Raw genomic sequence first — 20,356 nt, forward strand, 5'->3', positions numbered from 1 at the left:
GATCTCAGAGATCTGGTCCAACCTATTTGATTCTGTGACATCACCCAAACAGCGAGGGGGCTGGGGATGCACAGGAAATTGGGATGCAGCCAGGACAGCTGGGCCAAACTAACCAGAGGGATATCCCACACCACATGGTGTCACACTTAGCAGATAAAGCTGGGGGAAAGGAGTAGGAAGTGGGGGATGTTCAGAGTGATGGTGCTTGTATTCCCAAGTCAACACTACACATTGTGGGGCCCAGCTTCCCTGGAGATGGCTGAACAACTGCCTACCAATGAGAAGTGAGAATGGATTCCTTGTTTTGCTTTGCTGGCACACGCAACTTTTGCTTTACCCACTAAACTGTCCTTGTCTTAACCCACAACTTTTCTCACTTTTACTCCCCCAGTTCTCTCCCTCACCCCCACGGGGCAGAGTAAGCAAGAGGGTGGTTGGAGCTAAGTTAAGATTGCCCTTCTAAATGTATCTCAATGAGCACTCTGAAACTCTACCACTCGTCAGCATTCCTGCCAGCTCTCAGCAGAGAATTGTTAAGTCAGTGTCTGCCCACTACCTCACAGACAAGAAATTCATCCTGTTTTTCTTCATTCTTTATTCCTGTTTTAAGCTGAGTTAGGTTTTTTAACTTCCTCATTAGATACTTTGCTATAGCCTTAGTTCATTGCAGCCTCTTTTTTTGAAACCAAAATTCCCCAAAGGATTTTTTGTAGAAAGGTTAACTACATACATACCAAGACAATCAGTACACCATTTTTGAGTGAGGAAACACCATAAACTTAATAAAAATCTCAATTAAGGGAATTGACATTTTAGAGACAACAAAAAGAGTTTATTGTTACTCATTCCAGAGCCTGTTTGGATTAAATTTTGTATCCATCCATACATAAAATTAAATGGTCTACTCTTTTAGAAACATTCTTTTTTCCCCATATTATTGCTTTAACCCCAAACACATTGTATGTATTTCTGCCTCCTGGCTGTCAGTCATTTCCCTTCTCCCCACGTATAGGGAAGCCAAACCATGAAGAAGCAGCTCTAAACTCTTTTGTGCACATCCACCCAATGGGAGTCACACATGGTAACACAGTAAGTTAGCTTTCTTCCACAGACCCACAGAGAGCTTCAGAGCTTGTTGCCCAGAGAGGCTGTAGGTGCTCCCTCCCTGGAAATGTTCAAGAACAGGTTGGATGGGGGCCTGAGTATGCTGATCAAGTGGATGGTATCACTGCCCATCACAGGGGGTTTGGAACTAGATGATTTTTAAGACCTTTTCCAGCCCAAACCATTCCAGATTCATCTGCAAGAGCATGAGCTATGGCAGTGCCTATTTTCCATCAGCCCTGCTTTCATGATAATTCCTTCCATTAATATTTCAAAAGCACTAGCAGCAAAGACAGGCCAACAGAACCCAGCCCTACTCCTCAGTACTCCACTTCAGGGTCATCCCAGGACACCAGCCAGAGGCTTTCAAGAACCTGCAAGAAATTCAGTATTTAGACAATTTCAGGAATCTCCAGGCCATTTCTACCACAGCACCAGGTCACCAAAAGCAAGAGTTTTTTAGCCTTTAGTAATCAGTCTGGAAGGTCACATATCCATGGGAATGCACCTTCCAACCCTACCACACAGCCAGACATCATTCTCTTCTTCCACAGCTGCAGCACAGTTTGATTCAGTACACGCATGGGGCACTGCAGTGTAGAAAGGGACCCAAGTATATTGGCCACACTTCCTTTTTAAGAGAAAATTCATTACTAGGCTCACATGTAGGCAGCCCCTCAAGCACTGCTTCTGTAAATCTTTTATCCTAATAGTATCTTTCCAGGTTGATTAGGAGTAGAGGACAGAAAGAAGAGAACTAGAAGCTCTTCTAGAGGCCTAGTTTTTACAAAACTGAAGTTAATGCAAGACAGCAGCTAAATGCTGGTATTTATCACTGATCACTACTAGGTGAGGAGGGGGAAGGAAAGGCATCTACGAATCACAACATTCACATTCCAAGAAACAGAGTCCAGGTCACAAAAAAACCACATTTGAGATCTGGCAGGCTGTTTTGTAAGAAGTGACCTTCTGTGTCACATGTTTCCAAAGTGAGGAATGATTCTTACACGCATAACAAAAAACACAGTTGTCTGAAATGCTTCAGGAAGCTCTTGTTATCAGATCAATAGCAGATACCCACAACTGGTCTGCCCCTGCAGTTACTTGGCAAGTGCCTCTTTATTTAAGGTTAAATCATCTTTTGGTGAAATGGAACTGAGGCACAGTAGATATCTGTATGCTAGCTCCTGATTTGTAACACTGAGTTTAACTTCAAACCACCCTTCACCAGCAATTTGAAAAGTATTTAAACTTGGCTAAATGTGTAGAAATAAAGGCCATGGATCTTGCAAACTGAATTAAAAAGTCAACTGTTTTATTTTTTTGAAGAGAAACTCATACTAATAACAGGGAACATAACATTAGGCTCACTCATTATTTGTTTCTACATTTTCAATTATTTATAGGCATGTTCTCAACTAAGAACACAAGCAATGAATTCATGCATAATAAGCCTTGAAGAAAATGATAACTGCTTCTATTACTTACCAGCTACCATCAGTTTCTATTCAGTTCAAATCTTCTTCACTGGGTGCTTCTAAATAGTGGCTATTTGTCAAAAGCAGGAGGCAGTTCTGGTTATCCAGTGGGCTGCCTTCAGCAAGTATCAGAAGTGGGAGACTGTGCCAGACAGTTCTGCTACCTGGGTTTTGTGGGAATGTATTTAAAACTTATTCAAAACATTAAGATAATTTTATCACAGGATGTGTAACTTGTGTTTTCAGAGCTTATGCTAAGATAAACAAATGGCCCTTACATTTCTGCCACTACTTCTCCCTTTTAATTCTCCTTCCGGTCTCTCTGCCTACACACTTAAGAGCATACGTAACATCCACAGTTCAGGAGCATTAATCTGAGAATTAAAGAAACATGATACACAATCTCATCTCATTATGGTTTTCCAACCTGGTACAAAGCAAGCAGTGCTAAAAATCATAAACAACTCAGTTCTGAACTTTCTAGATAAATAAGTGACCAAGAGCAATGCTACCACTGTCCAGTGTCTGCCCATTCAACCCTCCTGCCAAGAGGGGAAGCTACTTACGGAAAGGGAACCGCTCACTGATCTGCTTGCACTGCATCCTTCTCTTCCATAATTAGGGCAGTATCTCTAGGTCACAAAGTGTTCTGCCACTCAAAGAGAAGACAACTATTCCATTGCCACTGTGGTCCCAAGACTTGAAGTGAAAAAAGAAGTCAAACAGGACAACACGGAAAGGACACAAAACACTAGAACAGGAAGGGAGATAAGGGAAACAATACAAATATCATACCTAAAGCTATCTGCTGCAGGAGGGAAAGCTCATGTCCTAAAGACAGTCTTACAGTCTCATGAAAATAAGAAGGAATTATACTGGTAGGGATTGGAGGAGCTGAGCATTTTGAGATATTTTGAGATATTTTTAGTCTCACAAAATTGGAGATTTAGTTTTTTTAAAAAGCAACAGCCTGTATTAGGAAGGGGAAAAAAATTAAAAATAAATTCACTCACTGTAACAGTAAGGATTTTTTGTTTTGTTTAAAACACCCAAGTCTCACTTGCAGCAAACCACAAGATTTGATGATCCCTTTTATGAGGCTTGAAAGTTGCTGACTCAACTACACACAGCTTTTACTTTCATTTGTTTTTGTACCTATAAGCCATTACAGATTCTGGTAATTTCTCCCTTTTCTGAATGAATGAAAATTTTGAGAGCAAATGATAGATGGAATATAAACAAAAAACCCTCTAGAATGTTAACAAGATCCTTATTTCTACCTTCAACAATTAAGAAAAGAACAACAGATGTACAGATTTATATGCCCAGATCACAGATCCCATGATGAAGAACAGAAACTGAATTTTGGAGGCCTTTCACAACAAAATCTCACATATTTAAATATATATGGTAGAATATTATATATGACTAAAAACTCCTAAGTAGTCATCAGCTGCAGAATGTAAATCAAAAATTTTCCTTTTATTTCAACTGCACTGAAGACCATTACTTTTAAACCAAGTATGTAAAAGTGGTTGTATGGCTGGACAACACCTTTTCTCTGTATTTTGCAAGAATCTCCTGAAGTACAAAAGCAGTAGCTAGGAAAATTAAATTGTGTAACAGAGTATAGAAAATATGTAAGTGTATCAAAAAGAAAGGCTGAGGGAACAGGGAGAAGTATCTGTACCAAATGCTCACACAGGTCTTTAGGCTCCCAGCAGGGCTCCTCCATGAATGGCTTCTTAATGGCCCATGCAAAGCCAACTTCCATTCTCATCTGCTTCCTAAGAGATGGAAAGATATTCTAGAAAATTCACAAACACATCTGATATCTCCCTTTAAAAACCACGTTAATAAGCACTCTTCTAGATTTGTTTCTTTCCACACCCAGGTAGGTGTGGAAATCTTGTATATTTATTGAGTTGGTTGCCCTAAAGGAAGCTATCCTGAATCTCCTGTGATGTAGGATAGCACATTACTTATGTAAAGAATTCAAATTAAGAGCAAAAACCCACTCACTTCCTTTGACCACCTCTGCTCTCTGTAGCACACTTGCATAAGTTAAGTTTAATCACCAACCTGAAATCTCATTTCCTAGGCATATCTTCAGGTACTGAATATGAAATTACAGTTAATCAAGCACAGGAAAAGGAATTTATCACAGCTTTGATGCCTTTTGATCAACCCCCTGGATATTGTACCCAGTGCTTCTCTGAAAGAAAGGAAATCATTCAGACTTGGAAGGGAAAATATTCTTTCTATTCCACAATTTTTAATGGCTCCAAATGTATCCACCACAGACTCAGCATTTTTCTAGATGGAGACCCAAACAAAGGTTATTTGTTTGGATATTTTGCAATAGCAAAATGTGACTCAGATGAGGGATTACTAAGTGTACCTTCAGTTCAGGCAGTAAAACACTGCCCCTTGGAAGCTCACATGGCCAGTGGCTTCAACATGAGACAGCAATTGCAGTGAAGCAAACAATTCATGTAGATATAAGATGTGATTGCAGTGTGAAGCAAAGAGACTCAAACCAGCCCATAGAGTATCAGAAGGTCAGCCAAGGCACTGTGAGGCTCCTTAGGCGTTTCCCTGGTTTTAACACTTGTGTCACCATAATGTGCATGCACTGAGGTGAAACTAGAAATGTACTCACCATACATGATCGCTCCAAGTAGTAACTGCACAACAACCAGCAGCCAGTTACCAGCCCCACACTTGTATTTTAAGTATCCACTGTCCCTTTCCTTCCAACTGAGAGCAAAAGTTAATTGCATTTGCATAGTCAACAGAAAGACACCACAACCCTGACTGCCTAAGTTCAGGCACCTGAACATACAATACTAATTTTAAATACCTATTTGTTTTCCATTACAGAATGTGACTGCATCCCAGTAAAAAACAAAAAAACAAACCAAAAAACAATTAAAACCACTACACCCCCACAATTGAATCAATGTGTGGTATTCTGCATACATTCTCCTCTATATTACAGTTTGTGAAGCATTCTGCTGTTCTGTGCCACACTATTTACTCAGCTAGACAGAGAACTACTGGGAAAAACATTTCCTGTCCCATCCCTGTGTTTTTCCCCTCACACTCAAACTGACAGAGCTGCTGTTTCTTAGACAGCTCAGGTATACATTTCACAAAGTCAAACTGAAGAATGCAACAGGGCATTAGTAACTTGTTTTAGTGCCCAGAACACCTATGCCTTTGTATATACCCTCTAGGACACCAGTTTACCTGAAGCCAATAATCCAGTTCTTGGACACCCTTATTTTCTACAGTCTCTCCTACCAGCTCCTGATCCACCAGGAAGATGAATTTCCATATATCTGCAATTTTTGTGAGCAGCTTTGTCACTGCATTTACATTGTTTTACTAACCATTCCTCTTGCTCATGTCTCCCTCCCTCATACATTTTCAGTATTTCAGCATAAAGCAGACAGTATTTAAACTAATCTTTCAGGTGTTAAGTCAATTTTGACAGACATGTGCAAAATACACCTCTTCCTTCAGTAACCAGGGAAGAAAAATGCAATGCCAGAGGCACAAACTCTTTATCAGGAAGATTCTCCATATTGCTCCAGCCTAGAATCTGTGACTTTAAAAGATGGCATATTTAGTCAATTCAAGAACTTGAACAAACTCAAGTTCTCTTGAAAATTGCTCATATTTGTGGAGCCACAATGCCTTGGCATGATCCTGGACAGCTTTAGCCAAGCACACATCTCAGATCACTGAGGCTCTTCAGGGAGAGTCCTACTCAAACTGTTGAGTGCTTTCCCACTTGGGCTAGAACAGCTCAGTCATTTTGCACACTATGATTAAATACCACATGCAAAGTGGGGATTTAACGTGGGGGCTGGAGCACAGAAGGTTCACACACAGCGTTTATCTTAGCCTGCATCAAGTACTCACAAGGTGCCATAACCTCCCCATTAGCTTGCCTCTGCAAGTCAGTACTAAAATTACACATTAGAAATAAAACTCTGCTTTCAATAAATTCAGTTCACTATAGCTGAATAAATTGTATTACTTTTGTCTTCTGTTTCTTTTTGATATGTATTTTTCACTATTCCCTCTGACAAGGTATTTCTGTGGTTTTACTTAATTTGCATACAAAAGCACTTTCAGCTGCAGTGAATTTGTTACCTTTGACTTTACTTGTGTATCACTGTATTTTAAATTGCTGGACACAGAAAACAGAACTTTTTCCAGGACATTTCCCAGGCAGTTCATTATTTCTTCATATTTTTAATCACCTCCCAAGTTATTCTGCTCTTTTCAGGAAACATTCATTGCCAAAAAAAAAAGTAATCCAATGCACTGTTTCACAACAACAAAACCATGTTTCCAGGGATGGTCTAAAGCTGAAACTTTTATTTCTTCCTCTGAATCTGCTTCAGAGGCTTTAGATACAGAGCTCACTGACAGTGAGCTCTCTTCAGGAATTTCTGTCCCTTTGAGCTTCCACTCTTATGGTTTTCCTTGGCAAGATATGAAAATATATAGCTTATAACCTTGCACAGTAATCTCAAGGAAACCACACCATGTGTGGTCCTCAGCCATCGTTGTTTTAAATACAACCATCATGAGCAACTAATTGTGGCTAACATAATATTCTGCAAAATAATTTCCCCAAGGGCAGAAAGGAAAGAAAAGTGTCTTAAGAACTTATAGAAAAAACTGAAAATCAAAGACTCTTGCTGGTAACTGGTCCCCAAGCCATGACTCACCAGCAACAGACTTAAGGGATTTATTCTCCATTATTTCCAACCTCTATGTTGTTTAGTTCTCACCTGTTGAGTGCGGGTACACACTCAGCAGCCTCCCCCACTGATGGTCCCTGATACCCAAGACACTTTTTGAGGTGATATCCCCTATGTCCTTCCAACAAGAAACCTCCTGAACTAAAGATACCTCACTACACATTCAGCAACAGCCAACCCCAACCACTGCCAGAATCCCATCAGCTGCAGAAAGGCACATGCATCAGAGCCCTCTTTGGCTTCAACTAACCCACCCAACCATCTCATCTGGAGCTTCATTTTCCCTGCTGTAATCCTCTACTTCCAAAAGTCAAAACCAGAATAATACCAAACAGAGTAGCTACTGTCAGCGTTCACTTGTGAGGAAATGTGTCACCTAAATCCTCCTCTTTGTTCTGTTTCAATATGATGAAGGACCATGTTCCTGCCCTACCTACAATTTGGGTATTGGTCACCACACAAGGCAATGGTTGGTTCCAGCTCCCTGGGCTGGTCTCACACTCTGAGGACCAAGTCACACCCCATCTCAGGTTTGCTGATTCACAGCCTTTACCAAGAAATGGAGTGCAGCTGCATCAGGGGAAGGTTAAGATTGGACATTAGGAAAAGGTTCTTGGCTGAGAGGGAGTGAACAGGCTCCCCACAGCACCAAGCCTGCCAGAGTTCAAGGAGCTCCCTCTTGGTCACACGGTTCAATGGTTTCGTTTTAAGTGAACCTGCAGGAGCAGGGAACTGGACTCGGTCTTTATGGGTCACTTTCAACTCAAGATAGCCTTTGACTCAGTGCACAAGGAAGCGCTCATCAACACAGATAAATTGTGAAAAAAAAGAACAAAACCAAACCCACAAAACCCTCAAAGCCTAACTAAGCAAGGGGGGAACCTAATTCTTTTTACCGGGGGAATCTAACACATCTCACCAGCTAAACATTGACACCTTGCCCGAGAGATCTCAGCCCAGGCAGCTGCCTGCACTGCAGCCTGTGAAAGCCCAGCAGTCAGAGATCAGAAGCCGTGAGCAATTCACACGTGCTCACCAGCACTGATTAACATCAGACATCAGCAAACCAGTCACAGGAGATGTAAGCACTCATTAGGCAGATACACTGCAGCTGACCCAAGGCACAGAAGAGCCTTTTCTAGGCTATGTTTATCTCCTTTGTCCCTAAATATACTAGCTCTGACAAGTTAAAAAAATATAGATATATGCAGGTAAAAATAAATGGTTGAAAGATGTAAAAATACGAACCGAGTATTCACAGAATAATAAAAAAATCAAGTCAGTCCTTGTTGACAGATAGTTCAAGAAGAAAAGAAGGAAAAGAAGGAAAGTTTGCTTTCCTTAAAGTTAACCTTTATGTTTTCCCATTATAATGCTGCATGAATATCTGCTAGCAAGTTCAAAACTCAGTCTCTTAAAAGAGAATTAGAGGATCCTGATGTGAACTTTCTAAAATACTGGTCATTCATTTACCAGTTCACTGCTCTAATACTATGCCAGCAACACAGGGGACATGGCCACTAATTATTAAGAAGCCTTGCTGCTGGGGTTAAGAAACCACTTGTCTGTCAGATGAACAAATATCAACTTAAAGAGACTGAAATCTAACATACAGAAAAAGCTTTACCTTTTGAAACACCAAGGCATCAGAAAACATGCCTGAACAACCAAAACACTCCTACAGTATCATTAGCTGTAGCCACCACACATTATTATTCCAGGTTTAATGGTGGAATAAGACCCTCAAAACTTCAGGACGTTTTGTGCTGCCAAACATAAAAGATTATATGCTAGCTGTGAGCTACATGTCATCAGCACCCAGCAGGAAGTTTTAGTTTACTCCAGTGCTGCTGTCAGCACTGCCTAGAAAATATATTTATATATACACATATGTATATACACACACAGAAATACATATATATAGCTTTGACATCCTGAGTGCCCAACCCTCAATCTTTTGGTGCGAGGAGGAAGGTCTTCTTACTGATTTTGTTGCTTACTTTCCTTGTTGCAGAAAAACACTACTTCAAAAAACTAGTACAAAGGTCTCAAAGCATGTACTCAAATGCTTTAAGGACTAGGCCTCTATCCAGCACACTAGCTCTTTAAAATATGCTAAAAGTGTACAGTTACTTCTTTTTGTACAGTTTATGCCTTTTTTTTTTTTTAGTTTCTTTGAATTAACTGACCCAAAGAGAAAACAACAAATATAATTTGTTCCATCAGAATATAAGAAGTAAAAAATTCTATGCACCAACCACAAATAAAATAGCAGCCATGCTAGGTCAGACTAGCCTATCCAAGCCTCTGACAATGGAGAAACAGCCAAAAGCAGATGGCTAGGAAAAGGAGAGCTTTGGAACATGGCAAGCATATGATACTTCTCCCAAGTATTCCTCCATCTGGGACTTATTTGTTTCCTTGACTTGAATGCAACTTCCAAATAATTTCTCTCATAATCATCAAATTGGAAAACAGGAGATGTTGAACTATTTGCGATGAGTATTTACATAAAAAAACAATCAAGTCTGAAAACTTCTGCACACCCATTTTACAGGGCTTCAGGATAAGAACATGAAAGATTTAGACTAGACTAAGCAGCTGATTTTTCCAAGATAAGGAGGGGTGTGAATGTACAGCTAAGACTCCTCCCTAGAATAACTGATTTACACTTCAAATCTAACTCGGTAGAACAGGTCAGGTGTGCACACTGATTTCATTAAAGATAACACAGAAATGCACATTTTAAGCGCTGTGGTAAGCAAATATAGTTCTTCCTAGGAAAACGAGATTTTTCTAAATTCAGGGCAGGAAGTAATGCAAAATCAACAGAGTGATTAGTGAAAATGACACGTATTTTAAATAGCTCAGAAAATCAGCAATTACACTTGTACTAGTGTAATTAACTTTTGATCCATCACCACTACTGCAGATATTCTCATCGATCACTAAAGTCTAAGTGTGCACAAACACCACTTTGTATTACAAGAATGAAGCTTCATGTTTTGAAGCTTGCATTGTTACAGCCAAAAGCCTACCCCATACCAGAGGGAAAAATAACCATACAATCTGAACTGCAAGTAGAACATAGGGGACTTCTGCGGAGATCAGACCCAAAAATAATGTTCATAAGCAACAAAAAAAATAAACATACATTCACATATTAAATAAAATACAAATGGGGGAAATTTAAAAAGAAGATATATTCCAGTTTACCTTGTTAATTATGTATTTAACTAGTACAGTAGCTACTACCATGCATACCCTAATTTTTCTAGGCCAAATCTTCCATATTTCTACATCATACGTTGTGTAAAGTGCTGTTGAGGTATTAAGACAGACATCCTGACCTGGTACTCAGTACTTAGGTAGGTGGGATGGGTGCAAACTTTGATCCACATTCTTGTCATTGCTGTGCTAAAGAATTTCGACTCTCCTGGATGATTGTTGCTGGATTTCTCTGTAGCTCTACACATACATAACTAAAGAAAACAATGTATCAGTATTTGACAACCCAAAAACTGCTTCACAAGAATTCAGTAGTTAGCAACATCAGGTTAATAAACAGACAAAAAAGCTAAATTTTAAACTCCTCCTTACTGCAAATTCCAAGCTTACTTGGTACCCCCCTGGTAGAGATAAGACAGTGAGACCACAGAGAGATAAGAGGTGCAAACCAAGGTCTCCAGACACACTGAGCCCAGCAAAAGCATAAGACCCACACAAAATAAAAAAAATAAACAAATAAATAACGTCGACTTTTGAATCCCCTTGTGACTTAACACCAGAGTTAGTGTCAACAAGGTCCCTTCTTCACCAGGACAGCAGAAAGCACATATGTGCCCTGGGAGCTTCTCTAAATTCCAAGAGTAATGAGAGCAGGTAATAAACAAAAACCCACAGGCCCCAACAGTCTAGCCCAGTTTTGGAAATTTCCATCATTCTGCAGGAGCACAAGGCAACAGGGAGATGGTGCAGGAGCCCTTGTGTGCCCCTGAAACACAAGAGAGGGGTCAGCCAGGCTCAGTGCTAACTCCAGCAACAGAGAAGAACGAGGAAGACGTGTTATGCCACCCTGGTGCAATACAGGAACACTTTTCAACTGCTGGTCTGCAAATAGAGCTTCAGCAACTCTGCTCCAGGAGTGCTGCTGAGCAGCAGGAACCTCTACTGCAGAGCTGTGTACTGGCAGTGGCCTTGCTCCAGGGTGCAGAGGGAATTGTGGCCACTGGGGAAGCGATTGCTGAGCTCTGAACACTTGCACTGTCCTGAGACAGATACCTGGGTGCTCCACATGGAGATTCCCCCTCTGGAGCTTTCCAGATTCCACATACAGCTGGAACCAGGTTCCTCAATTAACACTGAATAAAATACCACAATAAGAATAAATGACTGACAAAAAGGGCTCTAAAACCAGCAGACAAGTCTTGGAGGGACTTATTTTATTATGTATGATTAAAAAAAAATAAAAGAGTGCACTGAAAATTACCAAGGAACAATGTCACCAAGGCAGATGGTTTTTCTGCTGAAAAAAAGCCCACTGCTAATCACCCACGGGGGCCTGGCTTACTAGAAACAAGCAGCAACTGCGCACAAGAGACTCCCCATAGTACAGCACATAAACTGCAAAATTGAAGTAGATTAAAAAAAAAATACTGCAAATGACATAAAAAGTATATTTAAAACAGAGCTACTGGTAGAGAGCTTTCATGATAGTAACAGATTACTAAATGCAAGAAAAAGCTCTTAAACACCTCCTCCCCACACTTCTCAGAAGTGTTTCTGTATAACTTTTTGGCAGTTTCGTGTCTCCCCTTCCTCCTTCTCAATTCCTGACACAGGAAAAGCTACTTTGGACTAGATTGTGACACGAAGTGACACAGCAAATGAACTTCCCTCCGAAATTTCATCAAGAGGAAACTGGAATATTGCACGATGCTGCAGCTCCTCAAGTTTCACAAGGACATATAACCAGCATTCTTCATGTTGCCGCTAAATAGTTCTAAAATTCAGCTAAACATGAAAACAACTGCAAAAAAAAAAAAAAAGGAACAAGATTATATTTGCAAAGAACAATTTAAAGGCAAGAGCGTCCACTGACTTAATTTTGCAGGAAACTCTGGTCCTTTACATGACAGAGGAGAGCTTCTTGACTTGATAACCAAGAGCAAGACATTCATATGACAAAGACCACAAACCACTTCTCCAGCCCTTGCTCTCCCACCTCCTCCACCCGAGGCCTCCAAACCACAGCCCACGCTCAGTCCCGCACCCCAGAGATGCTGCCTGCCACAGCAGTGGGACAGACAGCCCCTTGCTGCTATCCCAGACAGAAGCTGCCGGCAGCCCGTGCTCTTTGTGCACCGATTTCTCACAGCTGCGGGGAAGGGGAACGCCACGTCTGAAGGGCTGGCAGGCAGCACGCGTTGGGAACTCCGCGTCCGACACCAGCTGATATCAAACTCAACAGTACACAACGAGAAGGGATGAACTTAGTAAGAAAGAGAAGGGAGAAGCTGCAACCTCTCTAATTCCTGACTGAACTTGTAGTCAGTAGCCAGCTACTCGGGTAAAAGAAAGCAACTAGGCACCGCAATCTTCCCGGTACATACACATTTCGCAAATCTATTCCAAAAATATCAAAGATGAGCAGTAGTAAGGTCCCTTATGGCCCGTCGAAATCGTGTCTCTTTTCAGACTCTGTCCTATCGCCAAACGCTATGATTCAGGCGACTGACTTCATTGCAGAGCCGAAACAAGGCGATAAGCAGCGGGGCAGGGCTCCCGGCGCCGGCCGCCGCCTCCGGGGCACCGCGGGGATCACGTCTTCATCTCCTGCCCCCGCTTCTCGGAAAGCGAAGCCGTCCCGAGCGAGGTCACCCACCCCGCAGCTCGAACACTAGGGCCCAGCCAAAACTAGGGAAAAGAAAGCCCCACGCATCCCAAGGCACGGAGGGTGCCGCGGGCAGCGCCGCTCTCACCGGAGCCGGAGGAGAGGGGCAGCCCGCCAGCAAACGCCCCGCCGGTTTCGGGGAGCGCCGTGCCGGACCCCCATCCCCTCCGTGCCGCGCCCTGTGCCGGGGGTGCCTCACCTGCGGTGTCCCAGATGGAGATGTTGTACGGCCCCCACTGCTTCAGGTAGAAGGCGCCGCCGACGGTGCTGACCGTCTCCTGGAAGCGCCGCTCCATGTAGCGGTGCAGCAGGGAGGTCTTGCCCACGTTCATGTCCCCCAGCAGCACCACCTTCCCGTCCGGCTTCTTCATCGCGGCTCGGCTCGGTTCCCTGCCGGCCACCGCTCCCGCCCCCTCTCCCGGCTCGGTTCCCTGCCGGCCCGGCCCGCTCCGCCCGGCGGGGCCCCGGAAGCGGCGGGACCAGGGCCGAGAGCCGCCTCCGCCGGCAGCGAAAACTTCGGGGGCTCCGCTGGAGCCGCCGCGATCCGGCCCCGGCTCCGGCTGCTCCTCCCCCGGCCCGGCCCGGCCCGGCCCCGCTCCCGCCCCGCCAGGGGGAGGGGACGCGGGCGGGGAAGCGACCGGAGCTCGGCGGCCCCTCCGCCCCTGCCCTGCCCTGCCCTGGCCCGCAGGAACCGGGCGCGCTGTCCCGCCGCCCCGGGGCAGGCTGGCCGCTGGGCGGCCGCCGAGAACCCGGTTCTCGCGGGGGTGTCGGGGCCGAGCTCGGGGGATGCCGCTGAGTCCCGGAATGCTTGCGTCCTTCCAGCTAGAGATGGCACAAGCACCATCTCGGGAGTCCTCCTGGAGCACGAGGCAAAGCCCGCTCATCCCGTTCCCCTCCTGGGGTGCACATGGAGGGGCAGAAAGTTGCTCCGAAATTAAGATCTCTCACGCTGTGACAGCTGCCAGGCAAACACCTTGGCCCTGGTGAGAGGGAGGTGTCAGGGATTATTTTCCGAGGGGCAGGTCTACTTAATTTCACAGTCAGTTGCCCAGCTGCTGTAATTCAGATTAATTCCATTACAGAGATCCAGAGATCTAGCCTATCCTTTTTGCATCAGTCCTCTTTATGCCAAACAAATCTGGGAAAAAGTATTAATAAAATACAAACTTGCTACAAATTTGGGTCAAATAAAAGGATAATGTGTAGACCAAGTGGGGGGAGGAAGCAACAGTTACAGTATTCTTAAGAGAACCTACTATTTACTAATTTTCTCTCACTCCCCACAGAAAAGTGGTCAGATAGAAGCACTTTTCTTAATAAGTGAACACGCATCCTCATTCTTGCATGCCTCATGTTGAAACTGCTAGAATTTCTTCAGCCAGTCTAGGCTCCGTATTTATGAGATGCTTTGATTTTTGCCTACCTGCTAAAAAGGATTAGCTGTGTGACAGTCTGGGTTTTTTAAGCCTTGCCTGCTTACTTTTGCTTATTCTGCTTTTACTGATTAGATTTGTAATCTTGCAGCTGTAGCCAGTGATATGTAATTTCAGTTCAGAATAAGATATGCTCCAGATATTAAAGTACTGGAGATACCCAAAGAGAGGGGACGTTAAATGGTTAGGTAAAAAAAGTCTTACAAGTGACTTCAAGATATTAATGTGGGATGTGATTCAGAGCTGTGTGCAATACTAATTAGGGGGGGGGGGAATTGTTGCCCTTGGCTAATTGTGTGGCACTATTTTTATGTGGCATATGCAGCCTTTGCCTCAGATTCCCATTTTCTGCCTGGATTCCTATCTCACTCCCAGAGTTGGGGAAAAAAATACACTCATTGGATCAAAGTGCTTCTCTGACATACCTCTAAGCAAGTAGGTTTCTTCTGGGTGCTTGGCATGAAAGTGTAAAAATAACAGAAATTCTCTTTGTATGGATACTGCTTGCAAATTCCCATGTGCAATATGTTTCACCCTTTTGAAGTGGCAGATGCCATTTCAGAAAGAGAAAAGAAGAATCTTGTATCAAAGAGTTTAGACCATAAGGATCTGCACCTGTAAAAAATTCCTGGGTTTATATACTCTTGCCTTATGAACTGTTTTACTGTCCACAAAATAACAAAATACCTAAAAGCTTAAACAGAGTTATTGATTTACAACAGTGCTTCTGCTATCAAATCCTAGCAGTCAAAGCACTTAAACCAATTATTTCTGAATTTTACCAAAATTCTGCTGTATTTGAATTGTTTTCAAGTACTAGTGAAATGTAGGTCTTTCTGGTATTCAAAACAAGTATCAATAGTTTCTAAAAGCAAGCAGAGAACTTAGGACAGAAAACAGTCTGAATAATAGGATGAAAATGCAGCTGGGATTTTAGGCTCTGTTAATAACATGCTCTATAAAAAGAGAAGTCCATTCCCTTCACAGATGTTTTCTGCAGTTTCTTGAAACACATACCTACATCCCCTCATATTTGAGTGGGTGTATTTCCAGCTAGCAGCAGTCAGACAGGGGACTCTCCTGAAAGTGTCACCAGCGAAATGTCACTGATGGCAATGTATTGCTTTTGTATGCTAAACATAGCCTATCTCAAAGAGGCACCAAATTCATCTGGTCCAGTACTGGTTTGAACCTGGTGCCACAACTAACAACTCTCACTCAGCAAGGGATGTGCCTTATCCCACTAGTATTGATTTCCCACTCACTGCCTACTTAAAGGGCCATCTCTGTTTCACAGCAATCTGTCCCTAATAATGAGGTGCAACAGGACTGGAAGGTGCTGTGTGTTGTTTCAGATCCTTGGGAGAATTTAGGACAGCGGTGATCTGAACAGGGTCAAGTTATGTCCAAGGTCCCCCGAGGTAAGCCCTTAAAGAGTCAAGTTTGGGAAGTCCTCAGCAGCCTGAGCTCCCACTGACCTCAGGAAAACACGCTCACTGGGCAGAGCACAGCGTGTTTTGTTATTACTGCCGACGTCGCCTTGGATGAATGCACTCCGAACTACAGCCTGCAATTTAAGTCACCTCTGGTTAAAGTCAAATGGCTCACGATAGTCTGTAATGCAATATAAATAATAACAGAGCATATGTGAAAATATTTGGGAAAACATAAAGAGCCTGTAATTTGCTCTCTAGCACTCAGATGTATTGGCCTGTTGCAAGATGATTTCCCCAAATCACTGTGTCGTCTGTAGCAAGACGTCTCCACAGCAGTCAGGATGGGCATGGAGAATGTCAAATTGCTTGATAGGAAGGAATATGGAATAATTTACTCTCTAGGTAGTGCAAGTATGTGGACTGCATACATTGTCTAGTGTTTTTCATTTTAGAGCATCTGAGGACACCTTTAATTACAATGAGGTTATTCATTAGCCTTCCTGACGGTGTGACAATGTGCTCACCATGGCTGGTCTCCAGATGTTCTGAAATTCAGACATTTGGATGAGGATACAAAGAGGGACAACACATTAAAGTTTCTTACCCACTTCTGTGCTAGAGTAAGACCTTCCCAAGAGTAAGAATGTTAGCCTTGTACACAAGCCAAAAACCTGAGCCAATAATGACTGTACTGACGTCAGGGTAACTCAACCTTTTTAGTCTCCCGCAGTATGAAAGCTGCTTAGTATTGCAGGAGAAAATTAGAGCCTGTTTATTTTTTTCCTTGCCAGCCTTCCCTATATATATATATATACACATATATAGTCCTGCCTATGGTCCTCATTTGGTCTTCAGGCTAACAATATTTGTCAGTTCACATGAGGTGAAATGTTTGTCACAAAACAAAGTTGTTTTTTGCTGAGCTGATCTTATTTTGGAGACAAATTGAGCAAGTGGTTGAAAGGATGTGTCAAGTCAGCTACTAACTGCTGCCCCCAACGAGTCACAGGTGTGCTGTGGACTTGGTGTTCAGCACCTCAACCAGCCTCCTTTTTGTCCTCTGCCAGTGTCTCTGTGTTTTTTGGCATCTTGAATCTGCATGACCTGATGTGTGCTTTCTGGAGGTACCACAGGTGACCTCAATGGGACTGTTTGTAATAATAAAGGTGGTACAAACTCATCATACTTTTAAAACATGGAAGAATCCATAACTTAGAGCCATCTCTATCTCAGTTACCTACTGAATCCAAGCAAGGCTTTACAAACCAAAGAGAAGGACAATAAAGGAGGCTTATTCCTTGTCCTTAATACGTGCTGGCACACCAGTGCTATGTTGCACCTCTTCATGAAGCATGAGGTCACTGCAGAAGCTACAAACAGGTACAATTTGGTGAACCACAGCAATTTCTGGTTTTGTTTCTGCTTATTGCCTTCCTTTATGACTTCTTTCTTCTAATGAGCAATGAGTTTACTCTGTTTAATGAGTATGTATGCTCACGAAACAGAAATATTTGCCCTCATCATCTTCCAGACAGCTGTAACTAGAGCTCACTCTCAAGGTGCTTTCTTCCAGGCTAGGAAGCCTGAAATATGTAGACAGAGCAGTGGCAATGTGATGAGCAGCTGTGTAGCCTGTAAAAGCTATTCTTCAGGTTGCCACTGCTCTGCCTACATATTTATTCTGACATATACTGGGTTCTTCCTCTCCACCCCAAGGGTTAGTCCACAACCTAGATGCCCTAATAAAGGAAATTGCCTGTACTGCTTATCAAAAGCTAGTCTGCCCTTCTCTAGGGTTCCACTTCTACACCTTTCTCCCTCTCTTCTTCCTGGCACTTTTCTTAGGCTGGCACTGGCTTTGGCATGACAACTGAGCTCGATAAGCTGATGAAAAACAAGTTCAGCAGTGGCTGTGAGTAATTTTCTGCTGATTTTGTGGTCAGCACAGAGGAGGCTGATGAGGCAGCCCATGGTTGGAGGCACTGAGCTTCAGTCCGCTGGGTCTTCAGCTAAGCAGCGCTGGGTGCTCACAGAACTTTACCTTCCCTTGGCAAGTGTCCCTGCTCTACCTCATCTTCAAACCTTGCAGGTTTTGGAGCACCTCAGTTGTAGGACTGTTCTCTTTCACCAGGATTGGAAAAGTATTTCACTGAGTAACTTCTGCCTGGTCGGTGTCTGAATCACTCCACACTGACATTGAGAGGGTAAACAAACCAGCTCAAGACATCCTTATCACAGAAAAGCCTGACCTGGATGATTAGAATTTGCTTGTGTTACAGGCAGTTGAACATCAGGTCTTAGATTGAAACCATGAAGCAACCTGAGCTATAGATATACTCAGCCACTGAGTGAACAAAAATAAACTCTTCCCTGATGCACAGGTGCTAGAGATGCCGATGAAAACAGGAGCTCAGGAGGAGCTCCCCTCCCAGGCTTTCATAGGAAGTTAGTTTAGTCTTTGTTGCTAGCACTGTGTGGAGAGAGCCATCCTGCTGTGCCCACTGGACCAGACAGCTCGATTCTCTCCTTGCTAGTACTTCCTGCTCACCAAAGTCATCTGAGCTCTCCAGAACCTTCTGCCCAGACTGGTGAGTTTCTCTGCATGAAGGAATTAGTTGCTCTCGTTTTTCTAGACTTCCCAATATATGAAGGAAAACTTTTTTTACCTGAGTTTCAGGGGGCTTAGTGTGGATGTACTCAATAAATGACAGAAATATAGGACTGGAAATTCAATCAAAAAGTAAGCATTGTGATTCAAAGTGATTACAATGCAAGAAGTTCTGGTAAATGCATTAAATGTTAGTTTTGCATTGATGGCTTTTTTTTAACTGCAGCATTTTAAGGTCTAGTCTGACTCTACCAGCACACAAGAATCCAAGGCTGTCCTACTACCATGTTCCTGAAGTTTAATAGGGCGCTGTGTGTGGATATGTACAAAGGTACACATAAGCTTACAAGAAGTTACAGAATTATGGCCTATAAAAAATGCATTAGATTTTCATTCTTCCTGGCATCATGAAGGAGATGGAATAAGTTAGCCAGTAGTAAGACAGAATTTGCTTTAGTTTTTATAAACTCATTAAGATTCTTGTCCATAATAAGCAGACCCATGTATCTAGGAGACATCCTATGGACTGCAGCAGCCCACAATGGGAATGTGAGTGCAGATTTGGCAGAATCAGAAAGCTTGATTCTATTGACTAATAATGATATGGGAGTAAAAAAAAAAATACAACTTCTGACTGTTAAATGTTATTTCCACAACATGTTTGTGACAGTGGAAAGAATTTAATTTTTATTTGCAAGTTAAATTCTGTCATTGTATGAATTGTTAAAAAAAGGCAACATATACAGAGCAGTTTTAGTTGGACCACCTCATTCCTAATGGCATGCATGCATATCAAGTATCTTTTGCATATTATACCTTAAGTCATTTCTCTAGGCTGTAGCCATAGCTATTCCCTATGAATAAATTCACATGGTGCCAAGCATGCCATCATTGTTTCTGGTCAATGAAGAAAAGGCCATTGAAGAGCCTCACAGACAAATTTGCCTCAGGGCAAAATCCCATTGCCCTGGCTCCAGACAGGACAGTGTTAATTTTTGCAGAAGGGATCATGGCTAAGGCCTGGAGGTAATTCTATACTCACATCATTTTCTAGGGACAGGGAAAGGGATCCCTTCCTGCTCTCAAAGCATGGCCATATGGTGGGGTTTCTATGTGGTGAGCACTCACATGTGGATTGTTCACCTCTTAGACACCTTGTTATTAATATTGCTGCTGTTACTCTTCAGTTTTGTATTTCATTGCTGTTTCCAGAAATTCTTCTTGTCTGAACCCACAATCTTCACCTTTTGAGCCTCCAATTCTCCTCCATCTCCCTGCAGGGAAAGGGAGGGGATACAGGGGAGTGAGCATGGGGCATGTGGTATGGAGTGTTTCATTGGGAACACTAAACTGGGGAACCATTCCTAAACCATGACACACATCCAGTCAGGAGTTACACTTTGTCCTGCCTCTTGCCCTGTTACTACACTTTTATTTCACCTCTTGGCTGGACAAGCCATTGCAATCTCCTTTTCTCCTTCCTCTTTGAGCTCCTCCCCACCCATGCTGGCCATTGTAGAGAGAAGTGGGATTTCTCCTCCTGGTGCATGTTAAAGTTGAAAAAAAATTGATTGAATATGGCAGGAAAAAACAGCTACCCTCTTTTTATCCCCTTACAGAAAG

At 42.8% G+C, this 20,356-nt stretch overlaps 1 protein-coding gene across 1 annotated transcript in view; it reads right to left on the bottom strand.

Annotated features, from left to right (window-relative positions):
- RAB20 (RAB20, member RAS oncogene family) overlaps nucleotides 1-13,807 on the bottom strand; it is a 29,088-nt gene extending 15,281 nt beyond the window's left edge. Inside the window, exon 1 of the mRNA XM_084226388.1 lies at nucleotides 13,456-13,807. Within this exon, the coding sequence (XP_084082514.1) occupies nucleotides 13,456-13,627 (172 nt within the window). The 5' untranslated portion in view covers nucleotides 13,628-13,807. The remainder of the gene's footprint in view (nucleotides 1-13,455) is intronic.
- Between the last annotated feature and the right edge of the window lie 6,549 nt (nucleotides 13,808-20,356).

The sequence above is a fragment of the Fringilla coelebs genome (genome assembly GCF_963513975.1).
Source record: "Fringilla coelebs genome assembly, chromosome: 2".
Taxonomy (NCBI): domain Eukaryota; kingdom Metazoa; phylum Chordata; class Aves; order Passeriformes; family Fringillidae; genus Fringilla; species Fringilla coelebs.